General features: G+C 43.5%; 1 protein-coding gene across 1 annotated transcript in view; it reads right to left on the bottom strand.

The window, feature by feature from the left end:
- Positions 1 to 1,302: 1,302 nt before the first annotated feature.
- Positions 1,303 to 17,855, bottom strand: part of MTPN (myotrophin) — a 50,429-nt gene continuing 33,876 nt past the window's right edge. Inside the window, exon 4 of the mRNA XM_003420224.4 lies at positions 1,303 to 4,445. Within this exon, the coding sequence (XP_003420272.1) occupies positions 4,359 to 4,445 (87 nt within the window). The 3' untranslated portion in view covers positions 1,303 to 4,358. The remainder of the gene's footprint in view (positions 4,446 to 17,855) is intronic.

Raw genomic sequence — 17,855 nt, 5'->3', positions numbered from 1 at the left:
CAAATCCACCAGCTACTCCTTGGAAACTCTATAGGGCAGTTCTACTCTATCCTGTAGGGTCGCTATGATCCAGAATTGACTCGACAGCAACGGGTTTGGTATCCATAGTGGCACTGCTGGTCCAGTGGTCATGCTTTGAGAATCACTGGTCTTGCACAAAGAGGAAAAGAAAAACCTTTCGGCATCTCACATACTGGGCTGCATGATGCTCCTGCGACAGCTCTTCTCTAATCAGATAAGGAATTTCCGACATTCCCTTAGTCTAAGCTCCCTTTCCTCCAGATGTGTGCCTTCCATCCACACACTGGTCCGCTGCATTTCAATCGTTACTTATAGAGCCTCTGCTCCCTTTTAAAACACACCCAACCAGATTTAAACAATTTCTTCATAGACAGATCCAAACTCTTAACACGACAACTTCATCACTTGACCAGTTTTCTGTGAACACGCCCACCCAAAGTTATCTCATATTTACACTTAAGTCAACACAGAAGTGCTGATAGACAGCAGTTTGCTGCATCTTAGCATCTGCATATATTCTTCTGTCAACGGACCGTTTCAAAAGTAAATTAAACAGTAACAGTCTTACGGTGTTGACAAGATTACAAAAGACTCAAACCAACATTACGTATAGTCTTGTTCAGTTGTGAGGTTCCAAGTGATCTCATGTTCTAGTCAGAACACTAGTCCACGAAGGCATGCCCTAAAGAAGTGTTCAAGGTCAAGCAAGTATGGGATGTGCAGGCCTCCAAGGGACAATGTGCAGTGGCTTAATGGAGCACATTAAAGGGTCTAAGTGGCTTATGGTGACCCTGCTTTCTAGGACCCTAATGGAGCCCTGGTGTGCAGTGGTTAAGAGCCTGGCAGCTAATCAAAAGGTCAGCAGTTCGAATCCACCAGCCACTCCCTGGAAACCCTATGGGGCAGTTCTACTCTGTCCCATAGGGCTCCCATGAGCGGGCATTGACTTGATGGCATCGGGTTTGGTTTTTTGGTTTTTAGGACCCTGGTGGTTTTTTGGTGCTCAGGGATAAGTTAGGTTAAGTATACCTTGCTTGCAATCAGCCAGGAGAGCTGCTGGACATTTACAGTAAAGCACTCAAAAGGGGGCTGATACAAAAGCAAAACCCTCCAATAAGTAGTAAGTTGTATTTCAAATGAATCCTAATTGCTAGGAGTAGAATAGAGGAGAAAAAGACTAACTAAAAGTCTGAGTCCATCTAACTGCTGGTACAGCTATAGAGAAGACTAGAAAGGAAGGCGACAGTGGTGGTGGGAGAAAAACACCGCTGACATGTTAGCTGTAGCACAATTCAAGTTTATTCCATTTGTTCTTGCAACACAAAACTGAAACACAGTATTATTTAGCATTCGGATGTACATGAACTAGGATAATATGAGAAACCCAACTGTGTCAAAAGTATTACATTGTTGAAAAAATGAACTCAAATATATCAAAATGCACAAAGCACTAGTCTCCTTCCATTACTGCTTAGAAAGATATGATTGTTTCTCCACTTACAAAATAGAATCAGGACAATTTAAAGTTTTTAAACTCTGCATGCAAAACACTGCAATTGCTTACGCAGGGGGCGCTCTCACCATCTTCTTCTCTACGCAACTGAGTACGCAACAGCGCACGGAAGCAAACAGCAGCTCAGGTGAAATTTTCGTTGTATTTAAGATGCCAAAAATCAAATAGGTAGATGTAGCTTTAAAACCTACTACTTGGGGAAACACGAATGAAGGGCCCACCTGTTGGCAGCTTCCAAGTGCTGCACCCCTCTCCCTCCCTCTGTGCCCAGCTGGGTTGAGAAAGGTGTGCCGTACACTCAGGAACTACCTGGTAACATTCAGGCGCCGCACCTGCCCTCCCAGCCCACAGAGACCAGTCTGTAGCTGCAAGGGCTGGATCCGCGAGTCCATGAACACGCACAGGTCACCCACCTGTTTGCACTTGATAGAATCAAACTAGACGAAATGACTGATTTAATACAAAACTATACAACATGCAAGATTTTTCTGAGATGTTAGGTATTACCTCAATGGAGAACAAAACTACTTGACTTTTTGCTAATGCACGTAGTACCAAAAAGCAGACATGGTTTTAGCTTCTTTTACTCAAAATGTGAACAGTAAGCATTGTGAATTTCTCTGCCAAGTGGTTCAGAAATACATTATAAATAACCTAGTTAAAAAAAAAAAAAAAACTGTAAACCATCTTGGTCAGTCTATTCTATTCTACGTTATTTTCTCAAGCAAGGCTTCATAACTATGGCTGAGAAAGAAAAAGGAAGGCGAAACAGCCTCTACTCATCACAAGGAGCATCCGGATAAACCGTACAAAGAGCCTGTGGGGCACGGACCACCAGGGCGGTAGGAGGCAGACCAGGCTTAGCCATGCCAGGACGACACACTCTCTGTAATAGCCAACGACAACAGAACGCTTCAAAGGAAAGGTGGGAGTCGAGTAAAGGGTGAATGCGAGCCGTTTAAATGCATTATGCCAAGAGGTGTGGGCTGCGTTGATACTCTAGACGGACAGGGTGCCCTCGGCTGTCCGTGGGGTGGTTCATGACGCAGTGAGGTACTGAGTACTGCCCTTTAATCCAACTCTAATCAGCTCCACTAGACAGCAGAATTAGCCTAATACATGAATGCATTTAAATCACCATTTTGTGATTGTTTCCTTGGACTTAGGAAGATTACAAGGTTAGGCTAGTTGTGACTGAAAAAGCCATACGATAAAAAAAGGGTTCCTGGGGAAAAATACACACACACACGCACACACACACCCCCCCAACCAACCAACCTATCAGCAAGTGATCGGTAAGATTTGCAATTAGCCAGGCTGACTGTTCTCGAGAATCATTTAACCCTGCTGCAGAATGCTACGCTGCCTAAAACAAAGCCACCACTAGATCTGTCAGCCACAATCCGGATACAAGGCCCTAACCCAGCCTCCCCGCTTTTGAAAAATTGGAGGTACATTCAATTATTGTATGACTTGGCTAAGGAAAAACCCTAGTATTTTTAGCAAGCTTATATACGGATAGCAAGTCAAAAGAATCTAGAAGCATGTTTTAATTAGTTGTACTGCTTGCGAAATAAACATGTGGAGAATGTCCAACTATTTTCTGCAGGTCACGAGACCACCATTTGGGCGCACCATATTCTAAGGTCACAGAATACAATCAGAGGTGTCACACTTTGCACAACACATGACTTTCCGGAGTAACAACAACACACTGTGTCGGTCGGCTGGCACATGTTCAGAGAAGGCCATCCATCACTCACGGAAACCTGGGAGCAAGCATTACTTTTGAGGGGATGGGGTTAAGTTTGTCCAAACAAATCTCACCTCACTGATAGCTTTGGTGCAGTAGGTAATCAGCATCCAAGCTGGGTCTGAGAGAGGCATCCCAGAGAACGTTCCTTGGTTCTCCAAACACAACAACCGAGTTCAATCCATTCAAACAGCAAATGAAGAAAACCATGGGTACCAGGACAACCGTTCTCCTTTTGTATGATACTACCAGGCTTATGGCTATGGTTCTATTTTTAAATCCCCTTTTACTACCAGCAGGAGTCTGAAAGTGTTTCAATGTTATACAAATGTCTGAACCTAGAGGAGAAAAAACTACACATACTGGAATGATTTCTCCTTTAGACTTCCCAAATTTACAGATTTTATAAATAAAACTAGTCAGTTTTATCTAAAGACACATGAGATCCACGTGAAAGGGGAGAGGAAATCCAAAGTTAGTCATCCAGCAATGTCAGGGTGTGCCCTCCTCGCCTTGACTGAGCTTAAAGTCGCTGAGGAAAGGTTTGGTCACCAACCACAGGCAGCACTCACTCGTCACTGCGCTGGGAGCCCCCAGGAGAGCGCACTCTTAAGGCAGAAGGCTAGAGCGGATCGCTAATCTCAGCACCCTAAGATGACCTCACAGCAGCCGCGACTGCGTGCAGTTAGGGCTGCAAGTATGTGTCACTGGCCTGCGTAGAATCAGACCTCCAACACAATCTAGTTCATCAGTGAGCTAGGGAGCTGGACGGGTCAAATGTCAACGGTCTAGTTTGTCTTTGCTCTCCCTCGGGTGTAAGCTGTGGATTTTAGTAGAGAGGGAAGAGAGGCAGACTCGATCAGGAATCCTGGTAAACGCCTGATCATATTTTTTCCCCTCCTCCAAAACCTTTTGTTTCCTGGTAGTTTGATTGGTTATGAATTTCTCTCTCCCCTCACCCCTTGTAAAGTATTTAGCTGAAGAAGCTGGCAGATAGAGAGTGACAGACAGACAGGCAGCAGCGTGAGGCCACAGGAGAGTCGTCCTTCAGGATTAGCAGTCCACCGCCCATCACTGGAGCAGCGCTTTGATGGCCTGGTTGTCAGTGGCTTCGAGAGCAGTGAGTCCATCTGGGCCTTTCACAGTCTTATCAGCGCCCTGGGGAAAGAGGGAAGAGCTGTTACTTGGCTTAGGCTAATGTTTAAATCAAGAATTAAAATTCTTCTACTAATGGAACCCATTCCATTCTACTAAAAAGAAAAAAAGTTGGAAGGGTTAGGGACTAAGTTGTAAAAATGCCGTATTATTTTTTAGGCACCAGAAATTGAAGACACACACTTGCCAATAAGGCAGACACTGAGTCTGGTGTTTATTTATACTACCATGTTATCTACCCAATGAAATAAGCTTTAAAAGAGCATTTCCTTACGTGTAGTATGCAACTGGGAAAAAATAAATGACTTTTGCTAAAGAAGAAAGTATTTCTGTGCCAAAATTATCTTTTCTTCTTTCCAACACTTTCTGAGAAGTGCCTGGGTACGTGCTTCCAGGTCCAGGGGGGCTTACATGTCTATTTGAGACAAGCTTCATAAGAACACGTGTAATACTGGCCACTTTCCTTGTGAAAAATAAGCAGTGAGTGACTGGGACATGGGCTCTGAACGGAGGGCCGCCTCCGCTCTCCAGGGAAGTCCTCTGCTTCCTCAGCGCAGACACCAGACACTCCCAACACTTGACCTGGACAGTGCGGTCCTGGCACATTTTCTCTGGAACACGGTGTTTCAGTTTTGACAATGTACCTTTGCACTGTGTATTATTTTTATCTGTCTTCCCATTCTAGGACGAACACTCCCATGGGCACAGGAATCTTCTCCCTGTAACTCACTGCTACACCCCAGACACCTAGAAAAGTGCAGCGTGCATGGTGGGTGCTCCATAATTCTACGCCAAAGGCATGTATCTCTAGCTACGCTTTGCTCTGCTTCCCAACCAGGCCTGTGCCTCTTTGACTCCCAGCAACAACAAGATCTCCCCGTCTGAGGGCTCTCTTTGCTAGCTCCAACCCTAACCACACGGCTCTAGTGTCCCCCCTGCCCCTCACCAGAGCTCATCCCTTCTTCTGTTGGTGCCTAAAAACCCACCAAACCCACTGCCTTCAAGTTGATTCTGACTCATAGCGACCCTACAGGACAGAACAGGACTGCCCCATAGGGTTTCCAAGGCTGTAACCTTTACGGAAGCAGGCTGCCATGACTTTCTCCCACGGAGCAGCTTGTGGGTTTGACCCTTTGGTTAGTGCCGAGCACTTTAACCACTGAGCCACCAGGACTTCTCCTGCCTACAGAATTAAGTCTGAACTTGCTGTAAGTGGCCCTTTAGAGTCCAACTCTAACTCTCCAGTTTCTTCCCCCATCAATATATTCATGCTCAAATCCTATGGAATTTCTCACGGATCGCTGAACCTGCCAGGTGCCATGCCTTTGTACATGCTGGGCTCCACACAGAATGCTCCCCTTTTCTCTGGCAAATTCATTCATGCAAAAAATATTTACTGAACATTTGCTGTGTAGATCCTGTGTAGGGGGGCTGGAGAATCACAGAAAAACAGGAGTTTCCCAGCCCGGCAGACAGAAGTGAACCACAGGGCCCAGCCGGCTGCACACAGGAAGAGGGTGCACCTCCGTGAGCGTGAGCGGCCCCACGGGATGAGGTGTGGAAGGAGGCACTGGGCCAGTCTTCCTTGGTGAATAAGGACAAGGTGGCTAGGTGAACCACCAGGAGAGAGAGGATGAAAGGCATTCTAGGAAGGGTTCAACTGTCACAGAGCCCTCCTCAGAATCACAGCTAAGTCTCTACTTCCTCATTTCCTAACTGACTTAATGGCTTCATTCATTCACAAACTTAAATACTGAAGCTGCTTCCTGGGAGACATGGGGCTCACAGTCAGGTGGAGAGAGATCTGAGAGCGAGGACTTCAAGGCAGTGTGCCAAGTCCTGCAGCAGAGGTGCCACAGCAATAACTCGGGTCACTGTAGTAAAACACACAGCTACTTCATTCTCACGGCTGCCGCGTTTAAGTGCTACAGCTGCTACCCAAGAGGTCGGCAGTTCGAATCCGCCAGGCGCTCCTTGGGAACTCTACAGGGCAGTTTTACTCTGTCCTGTAGGGTCGCTGTGAGTCAGAATCGACTCCACGGCAGTGGGTACCGTTACTGTTGCCGTGTACTGGCGGGTGGACTCTGACTCTCAGCAATCCTATAGGACAGAGCAGAGCTGCCCCACAGAGTCTCCTAGGGTAGACTCTGACTCTCAGCAATCCTACAGGACAGGGCAGAGCTGCCCCACAGAGTCTCCTAGGGTGGACTCTGACTCTCAGCAATCCTACAGGACAGAGCAGAGCTGCCCCGCAGAGTCTCCTAGGGTGGGCTCTGACTCTCAGCAATCCTACAGGACAGGGCAGAGCTGCCCCACAGAGTCTCCCAGGCTGTAAATCTCCACAGGAGCGGATTCCCAGGCCTTTTCCTGGGTGGGGCTGCTACTGGGTTTGAGCTGCCAACCCTTCAGTCAGCAGCAGAGCACTCAACCACTGTGCCACCAGGGCACTTTGCCTAGCATTACAAACTAAAATTCTGCACTGACAAAAAATTTAAATATTACAGTAAACATCTGTGGCTTTTGAGCTGCTGGAGTTCATTTCCATTCTCTTGATAACAAAAAACCTGAACCCGCTGCCGCTGAGCTGATTCCGACTCATAGCGACCCTACAGAACAGAGCAGAACGGACCAGAGTTTCCAGGGAGCAGCTGGTGGATTTGAACTGCTGACCTTTTGGTTAGCAGCCGAGCTCTTAACCACTATGCCACCAGCAACTGCTCTCTTGGTAATGGCATCCTGATTCCATGATGGGAGAAATCATTTCTCCCCACTGAGTGGAATCCTGGGCCAGAAGTCAAGGTGCCACACGCTTTTCTCCCCTAACGTCCAAGGCTGGTTTGACTCAAGCTAGGCTGTGAGGACGCTCGCTCCTGGATTTTAAATCTTGAGTAGAGAAAGAAAAACACAAGTCAGAGCTAGTTTATCCCCACTGAACCGAGGTCGAGAACTCCCTGCCACCTAGAGCCCCGCAGCTGGCAGAGCCTGAGCATTTACTCCGAGTTCCTGCTGATTCTCTGACCAGTCCGGCATGTTTTCAAACATTCCCCTTCAACTTGTTAGTCAATTTGTTATTTGCAACAAAAAAAGCCTAGCTGACAAAAAAATTATATAATCATCCTTTTTTCCTAACGATAATAAAAACTTAACACAGAAAACTCAGAATACATACAAAAAAGCCATAAAAATTCTATAAGCCAGTTACAACAAATATCAACACTGTTTTTCCTACTCTTTAGGTCTAAATATGTATCCACATGCTTTTCTTTTAAAAGTAAATGAGTAAACCAAAAGAAAACCATTTCAGAGCACGAGTCAGGTGAGAAAAGGCTTACTTGCTATGGCCAAGTTAAGTGGTCCAAGTGAGAGGGCGCTGTCCTTCTAGGGAGTAGCAGCTTTAAGGCACTACGTGTAATTTATTGATCTTCGAAAGTTGTATTTTTAGATAATCAAGTAATATTTGGTAAAATTAACACCCATGGAAGCAGCAGTCAAGAACCCAAAAAGTGCCACTGCTTTAGGCAAAGCTGCTACAAAAGAAGCCTTTGAAGTGTTGAAAAGCAAAGATGTCACCTTGAAGACTAAGGTGTGCCTGACTCAAGCCATGGTGTTTTCAATCGCCTCATATGCATGCGAAAGCTGGACAAAGAATAAGGAAGGGTAACGAAGAAATAACACCTCTGAATTGCCACATTGGCGAAGAATACTGAATATACCATGGATTGCCAAAAGAACGAACGAATAAATCTGTCTTGGAAGAAGTACCACCAGACTGTGCTTTAGAAGCAAGGATGGTTTCACATACTTCGGACATCTTATCAGGAAGGATCCGGGCCTGGAGAAGGACATCAAGCTTGGTAAAGGAGAGGGTCAGTGGGAAAAGAGGAAGGCCTTCAACGAAGATGGACTGACACAGTGGCTGCAACAATGGGCTCAAGCATAACAACTGTGAGGACAGTGCAGAACTGGGCAGTGTTCCCCTTCTGTTGTACACAGGGCTGCTATGGGTCAGAACCAACTCAACAGCACCCAACAATAACCTGTGGTAAAATATGAGAATGTTGGAAAAAATTCAAGTCATGTTACTTCAGCCCTTGAATGGTTTTCAGTGTAGCTTAGAAAGACGAGATAAACAGGCATTAAACAAGACTATCGTCTTTATCTGCCTTTTTAAGTTTATCTACTTCTTAGTACAGCCTAATCTGCTTTATACCACCAGTTTTTAACATGTACAAACAGGCAAGAAAACTGGATTAGTGTAAGAATGAAACTCTTAAGCTCGTATTGAGGTTACCTGACGCTATCTTGACAAAAAAAGACGCTTTTGAGGTAAAGATACTGATTATCATTATACTGACCAACTGTCAGCGTAGCAGCAGCCTTGTTTCAACGCAAAACTCATAAAATCAATTAAAAATCAGCACTTGGATATACGATCAAGCATTTAAAACTCTAAATACTCAAATCATATCAGATAAAACATTTACTTTTATGCTTTTTAAGTCTTGGCAGACATTTCTGTATAAGGTGCCAGACACTGGTTTACAACTTTGGAACATAGCCAATTATTTCAGGAAAAAGCAAGCCAGCAACCGTGGTTTGAAATAGTCGATTTACTTCTGGGAAGAAAGCAGGTTAAAATCAGACAGAAAAGGAATGCCTGAAAGGAGCAGACTACAATGGAGGATTAAAGTCATTCCAGGAAACTGCTCCCTCTGAACTGTTTCCAGCAGGACACTTTCTGACAAGCAGCCGTGAAATCAGAAGTCCAGCAACTTTACGTGGGTTTGGATTAGGAAGTGGATATCAAAGTTTTTAAACCACTGAAAGAGCCACCCAGAGTTCAAGCTTCAGCGTCTCACATACACAGTGGTGGGATTCTCACTCAGAAACTTCTTTCAAACACAGATCTTCTCATTCCAAGTCCACTCAGAAACAAAAGAGAAATAGAAACAGGAACAAAGGGAGAGAGGGCCTACCGAAGACGGTCACTGCAGCAGCAGCAGTATCTGACAACATCTTGACATGACTGAAGAAAGAAAACGGAAATTCCACCACCAAAGCTTGGCCATGAACTAGAGTTATTAAGTGTAAGGACAAATAATACTTCCACAGGCCCCAGAGGGTCTGCTGCTGCTGCTGTGAAGTCTTCAAGGGAAGGTTTAACTGTGTGTTGTTTATTCTAAGAGAAAAATATATAATACCCTGAAGACATTTCCCATCCAAAACAGAACAAAATACCTTTACTTTTACCCAGTGTTTATCACCACCTGACGTTAAATTATATTTGTGTGCTGGTGTACTGTTGTCCCCTCTAGAAAACGGGCTCCCTATGGCAGAGGACTTGGCTGTCTTGTTTACCCCTAAGCCCCCAGTATTGGACTAAACAGTGTACAGGTAGTCGCTATGAGTCGGAATCGACCCGATGGCACTGGGTTTGGTTTTTTGTTTTTGGTTAGTCCCTGACTTACAAGCGGGTTCTGTGTCAACAACTTTATCACAAGTCAGTTCTCTCTTTTTTGTTCTCATTATTATTGCCTTTTATTATCAGGTATCTTTATAAATCTCATCTTTGTCTCTGGGAGTTGGAGACATTACATATAAACTTGCAGGTATATTTTCATACATACATCTTGTTGTTGTTAGGTGCCATCATGTCGGTTCCGACTCACAGTAACCCTATGTACAACAGAATGAAACACTGTGCGCCACCCTCACGATCGCTGTCTGCCTGAGCCCACTGCTGCAGTCACTGTATCAATCCACCTCATTGAGAGTCGTCTTCTTGTTCACTGACCTTCTGCTTCACCAAGCATGATGTCCTGTTCCAGTGACTGGTCCCTCCTGATAACATGTCCAAACTATGCTGAGACGAAGTCTTGCCACTCTTGCTTTAAGGAGTGTTCTAGCTGTACTCCCTCCACGACAAATCTGTTCATCTGGCAGACCATGGTATATCCAATATCCTCTGTCAACACCGTAATTCAAATGCATCAATTTATCAAATACATAGATAAATCATAAAAATTTACTCTGACAATGAAGAAGCGTTGGACGACGCTGCCATTTTGTCAGCTGCAGTAATAACTCCACTTGTGGAAGGTTCTGGATCACCTGGATTATTTATCCGTGGGAACAGGGATGGCATTTCTATTGAGAAAATCAGTGAGTGTTGGCTGTATGGTCCTTTCCCTTTTTCTTCATATATTTTGCGGTTTAACACCTCACTGCTTCTCGAATCTAGCTCGTCCTTGAATTTTCTGGCAGCTTTGCTAACCAAAGGGTCAGCAGTTCGAATCCGCCAGGCACTCCTTGGAAAATCTGCGGGGCAGTTCTACTCTTCCTACAGGGCTGCTGTGAGTCGGAATCGACTCGACGGCACTGGGTCTTGCTTTTTTTGACTCCGGCACTTTCCGCTTCTCCAGTTAACCTTGTGTTATGTAAGCCAGGTCTGTTTAAAGCGAGGAACCAGCCCTTGCTGGCATTAACACACTTGTGGTAGTCGTCTCCTTGCCGTGCCTTCCGGTTTTCAAAAAGCCTGCGTGCTTCCGTTTGACCTGTCAGTAAACTCACAGGAATCCTCTTCTGGATTTGGTCTTCTAGTCAAGTCATCAACAGCTTCCTCATCTCATGGACTGGCTCTTGCCTCTTCTTTGTAAAAATTGTCGGATTTTATGCCAGTCACTCTTCTAACTGCCTCCAAAAATCCCATTCTTATCCTTAATGATTATCAAAACGGTCAAATGAGATAGTCTTTCCTCACGTGCTATTTTGCTGACTATTTTTCTAGTATAGGCCTTAATGACCTTCATCTTTATATCCAGGACTAGAGCTTTCCTCACCTGTTTTTTGGACTAGAACTTTGAGTGGTGTGACTTATTTTGCTAGACATATTGTTGGGGGTATAAGCAAGCAGTGCAGGTGTTAGAGAAACTTGAACTTGGCTTTAAATTAACAACTGATGCTTCTTACCGTACGAAATGCTCAATAAAATCACGCTACAGGTCTGGTCTATGATGAAGTTGGCATCAGTGTAGTAACAATGAATTCGGAGTCATAATGACTGTTTGGCATGTGAGCAGTCCAACTCTTGTGTATCAACCGGAGCTGAACATTGCCCAACTTTCTGTTACGACTCCTGACACTGGCTTTGCTGCAGAGCTGGCCACAGCCTGCTATACGGCAGTTTTTTGAACAGTCAATCTTGAAACTGGACATCTGAGAATGGTTACTATCAGCAATTACTTGCTGCAACAATGTATGTAGTACGTATTACTAACAACAAGATGTACCCCCACCCCCAAAAGGATGGTCGTAAGTGTGATTCATCTTAACTTGAACATGTTGTAAGCTGGGGACTTCCTTTAACTGATACTGAATGTCTCATGTTATTAGTTGCTATGGAATTGATTCTGACTCATGGTGACCCCATGTGTGCAGAGTAGAACTGCTCCACAGGGTTTTCAAGGCTGTGATCTTTAGGAAAGGTATCGCCAGGCCTGTCTTCTGAGGCACCTCTGGGTAGGCTGCAATTGCCAATCTTTCTGCTAGTAGTTGAATGCTCAGACATTTGTGCCACCAAGGACTTCTATTTTAGAGGTATTGGTGAAGCTCAAAGAACTTAAAAACTCTGCCCATGGTCAGCCAAGAGTTACAGAAACTAGGCTTCTGACTCCAAATCCTGTGTTTTTCTATTCTACCTTTACTTCAAAATACCTATGGTCTTTCCCTGCCTTAGTTTTCTAGTGCTGCTGTAACAGAAATACCAACGTAGACGGCTTTAACAAACGAAAGTTTATTCTTTCACAGTCTAGTAGGCCAGAAGTCCGAATTCAGGGTGCTAGGGCACCAGCTCCAGCTTTCTCTCTGTCAATTGTGGAGGAAGGTCCTTGTTATCAATCTCCCCGAGTTTCTCAGCGCAGGAACCCTGGGTCCAAAGGACATGCTCTGCTCCTGCCTCTGCTTCCTTGGTGGTAATTTCCACACTGTTTTCTACAACAGCTGTCTAGCATTTTGCATTCCCATCAGCAATGGGTAAGGGTTCCAATTTTCCCACATCCTTGCCAACATTTGTTATTATTATTTTTTAATCTTAGCCATCCTAGTAAGACTGAAATGGTATCTCACTGTGGTGGTGATTGGCATCTCTGATGGCCAATGACGTTGAGCACCTTTTTCATGTGTTTGGTGGCATGTGAACGTCCTCTACATGAAATGTCTCTTCAAAGCCTTTGCCCATTTTATGACTGGGTTGTCTTTATGTTGTCAGGTTACTGAAGTTTTATATATATTTTGGCTATTAGATTATCATCAGATATAGGGTTTTCAAAGTTATTTTCCTAGTTGGTAGCTTGTCTTTTCACATTTTTGGTAAAGTCTTTTGATGAACAAAAGTTTTTAAAATTTTTATGAGGTTATTTATTTTGTCTTTTGCACTTTTATTATTACATTAGATAACCCATTACTAAAACCCAGGCCTGGCAGTGTTGCACTGTGTTTTTGTCTAAGAATTTTATGGTTTTAGTTTCTACATTTAGGTCTTTAATCAATTTTGAGTTTGTTTTTGTGTATGGAGTAAGGCATGTATGCTGCTTCATCTTTCTCCATGTGGAAGTCCAATTTTCCCAACATCATTTATTGAAGAGACTCTTCTTTCCCCATCAAATGGCATCACAAGTTTTAGACGAAAAAGTCTGTCTATATTTGAAACAAACTTCTTCCATAAAGGTGATTTTTTCCCAGGAAAACCTCCTTCCTGTAGCACGTCTTCACGGTTCTGAGCAGTAGGTCAAACCATCTGCTTCAGTCCTCGTGGGCCTTACTTCACAGTTTCCAAGAACTGATGACGTGCAGACATGGCGTCAGGTGACCCCCACATTACCACACATGTGGTTACACTGGGGGGAAGGAGTAGGTAGTGGTTACAGACACAGACTCTGGAGCCAAACTCAGTGGGCTGGAATCTAGCTTCCCCTCTTACCAACTGTGTGATCCTAGGCAACTCACCTGGTAACTGCTCTGTGCCTCAGTTTCCCCAACGGTAAAATAGGGATAAAAACAGTACATCACAGGATTACTCTGATGATTAAATGAGTTAATATACATTAAACACTTAAAATTCTATCTGTACACGAAAAAAAAAAAACCCACTGCCGTTGAGTCAATTCTGACTCAAAGCGACCCTGAAGAACAGAGCAAAACTGCTCCATAGGTTTTCAAGGAGTGCCTGGTGGATTCGAACTGCCGACCTTTAGGTTAGCAGCCATAGCTCTTAACCACTACACCACCAGGGATTCCAATTCAATTTAAGCGTGAGTTATTTTTCATCCTCATACTAACTCTATGTGATAAGTATACTGGGAGCACATCGCAGAAGGGAAAGCTTAGGTGGAGCTGTGAAGTAACTTGCTCAAAGCCACAAAGCTATTAAGCAGCAGAACTGAGAAGCAAACTAGGGTCTGTGTGGTCTGAAACACACAGGTATGTCACTAACAGAAACGACCTAAACTAAGGATGTACTCCAGCCTACAAGGCCAGCTGAGCAGATGAGCTGACAACGGGCATACATATATATGATGCCTGTGAAACAAGACAAAAGATACATAATGCTATATAGGCATATATATATATATAATCTATAAAAAATACAAAAGATACAGAAGTAAGTAAAAAGACAGGTTTCTTCAGTTATGTAGGGATACATATGAGGTGGAGTCAATTTGATGGCAACTAATTAATAACTACAACCACCATTCTGTAGGCCTTTAGGATGCAGTTTCTTCTTAAAATAAGACAAATTGGAGAAGCACTGCTGAGTTCTTTGAGGGATAGGGTAGTCACTTGTCCTAAATTTCTGAAACCAAGTGTGCCCATGCCACATGGAACAGAACTTTGGGGGTCCCAAATTACCCTAAAATACATGCTGGAGGATATGGTCAGTAATACAGGTAAAAACAAGTCGATCCCCTGGGAGCACACCTCCCTGCTTTATGCTGAAAGGGGCTGGGCTCCAGCCTTACAGAGTACACATCTGGCTCCCAACTCGAGGTACTGATTCTGCACCCCACGCACTTCCTGGAGGGTCTGACGGTGCTGACACATGAGGGGAGTATTCAAGTTTTTTTTTTTAATCGAAACTTTTAATTTTATTCGAGTTTTTTTTTTTTTTTAAATCAAAAACCATTTTATCAACTGGCTGCTCAATTAAAAAATATATGTACATATATGTCAATCATAGAAAATCTGTTCAGTAAACATATCAGTGTTATCAGATAAAATGGTTTCCTATATTTTCATTAGCAAACCTATTAGTAACTAATTTCTAGTATTTTTACACATACTGAATCTGTATAGCAATTGTATATAAGACACTAAGCCTTTTGACTTCCTTTTATAAGAGACACCTGAGTAAACCTTAGTTCTGTATCTCACTCAATTATCCCACTCAACTAAAAAACGGCACTTAACTTACTGAGTGATCTGGAACAGCTGTGAGTCACTAAACACACTGTTGCGTAATCACCAGGGGGTTTTACATACATATACAGCACGTGTGTGTGCGCGCGCGCACGTGTGTGTTAGCACAGACTTCCTATGAAGACATTCTCTGACATGGTATGAAGCAGACGTGGAAGAACGAGGGGAAAAGAACAACAGGTGCTCTTTGGTACTTTTTTCTCACAGATATAGCCTGGTTATGCTAAACGCCATTAATACCAAAATGACAGTTTATAACAACCACTGAATTAAATACGCTGTTAGTTTATTTTTATAATCTAAGAATAAAACAGCACTTGTAATGTTTTTAAATTTTTGGGTCATATGATTTTTGTCATGCTGGGGCACTTGTTTTTTTTTAAAGGCTCCCTGTTCCTTTAGGAGGCTGAGCGGTCATTTCTAACAGCAGCGTACACATGTAAGGGGCAGAGGAGGAACACACACAGGGTAACGATGGAAAGCTCCCCTGTGCTAACGGCAGCAGACATGGCATCTCTAGAATAGACAGCAGAAGTAAACATTTAAACGCTTTACCTTTCCCTACAATGCCCTATGCAGAAATGGTTTTCCTTAGGGTTATGGAAGAGGACACTTGACTTCTTAACATCCTTTATTGTCAATTATGTAAATTATAAGGATTTAAAAAAAAAAAAACCCAGCATTTATATTTTAGAAATTGTAACGTAAATTAAGTATTATACGACATTATGTTAACATGCTAGGAAATGTCCAACATGATACTGTGTTAACGCTATGGGAAAACTACTGTTTGTCCTAGAGAATCGTTTCCTTAGCCACGGAAACGGGATTAAGATGTAAAATAAATCAAAGTCCATGAGCTAACAATATGATAGATCGAGCAGACCATTTCTCAATAATGTGTTCAAATTATATTGCACTGTGAAGTCCAGATTAAACTGAGCTGGAAAATCCAACGACAAAAGTTACTGCTTCGTGCAACACTGCCATTGTTTATGTATCTGAGACTTTAACCAGCAAGACCAGTTAACAGAGAACAATGAACCAACACCCAGATGCCTGTCCTGTAAGCTCTTGTAGGGCTAAAACTGAACTTTTCAACAAACAAGCACTAGCACAATCTAATAAGAGCATCCAGAATGATACACACTCAACCTCTATCACTTGGGAAGGATCATCTTACCACTGAGGGTTAGGGTTTTCACATGCCGTGAGCTATAAAATTCCCCACCACTCTTGAGTTAGTGCAGGGTTTACTGGCCCGAAGCCACACACACTCACTGGACTGCATGGTGGCTTCAGAGCGACAATGGGAGTTAGACGACAGAGACCATACGGCCTGTAAGTCTACAATACTATCTGACTCTGCAGAAAAAGCTCTGCTGACCCCTGACCCAGAGGATATTTTATACCACCTTTTAATTATCCTCTTTATTCCAGAAATTCCCTGAATAAGATTTTTTTCAGGGTTAAAAAAAGGAACCTACTTACTTTTCAACTGAGAATTCAGAGAGTGCAATTTAAAATGACCCGAGGTGACAGAGCCTGACTCTTCTTGCTTCAATGCTCAGGCCAAACTACGCTGGTGGAGCCTGCTCCTGGCCACTGTGCTGCTCAGGGGGGATCCTTCACTCCTGGAAGTGTCTGTTTCCCAGGCCCGCTCTGGGGCCTTCGGCTGAATTTCTCATCGTGCTTTGTGAGCCGAATTTTACCTGTCCCATCCGCCTCTTTCCCTGGTCTTCTCACTGCCTGTACTAGGGCTTCTCAGGCTCTCTGGCTCTGATCACCCCCTCTTATCTTATAAGCTATTATTTACCAATTCTGTAGTTCTACCCTCTTTTTCAAAACGTCAGTGTTTGTTTTACATTTTAATATCGATTTAGGCTTATTCACAAACGAATTTCTTGCTCACCCTACTTGTATCTCAGTCTTTCTCTCTGGGTTCTATTTACTTCCTCCTGAAGTGCAATCACCTGTCTGCTGCTCAGGGGTCCTGGCAGTCTCTGGGCTGGGAGCAGCCCTGGCCAGCTCCTGCCTCTGGTAACAATACTCTCTTGCTCCAGTTTGAAAATGTGTCCTTCTTCAACCCTATCCTGGCCTGCATTCTTTCAACAATTCCTCATAATTTCTTGTGTAATGAGCTCCTTCTCGTGGTCCAATGCAGGTATTGATTCATTCGTTTCAAAAACTTCTGTCACTGGGAGCGAAAGATGGATACCAGGGACTGTACATAGGTCTCAGTCTTGAAGTGGAGGGCCTCATCCCTATGTTCTTCTCATCTACCAACTCGTTAATTAAAAGTCAGGCCAAATATCTTCTACCTGCAGGAATGTACACGCTGTCTCTCATAACTTTCAGAATGAGAGGCCCCTGACAGCGTTCTGAAAGGCAATCTCAAGCAGTCATTTAACCTCCCCAGGACAAACGATTTCCTTATCCTACTCTGGAGATGAAAACACCTCTGTATCCCGGTTGATAGTAAATTAAAGGAGATTACATAAACAAAGTGATGAGCACACACTAGAGTTTCCGTAAATGTTAGTTTCCTCTTTTCCTAAATTCCTATTTGTCTCATAAACTTTCACTGCATTAAGTTAAAAAAAAAAAACAAAAAAAAACCTCACCAAGCAGGCAATATAGCAGATCAGAGTGTGGGTTCAAGTATTCTGGCCATCTTCTTACTTCTGTTTTCATGGTTTTCCTTTTTCTCCTCATTAGTTGTGATCATACTAACTGTCTAAATACCTGTTCATTATTTTGCCTTTTTTCTAAGCTAATAATACAAAGCCGGATAATGGAAATGGCAATGAGTCTGTAAAGTTCTTAAACTACATACTTTTAAAATAAACTCGTAATAATCCATAAGGCTTCTATTTCTGGTTCAAAGCAAACCAAACTTCGTAATACAAACGCTGATTTAGCTTTCAAAAATGCATCAGA

Source organism: Loxodonta africana, chromosome 8, assembly GCF_030014295.1.
Source record: "Loxodonta africana isolate mLoxAfr1 chromosome 8, mLoxAfr1.hap2, whole genome shotgun sequence".
Lineage (NCBI taxonomy): Eukaryota > Metazoa > Chordata > Mammalia > Proboscidea > Elephantidae > Loxodonta > Loxodonta africana.
This window is presented reverse-complemented; position numbering and strand designations above follow the sequence as displayed.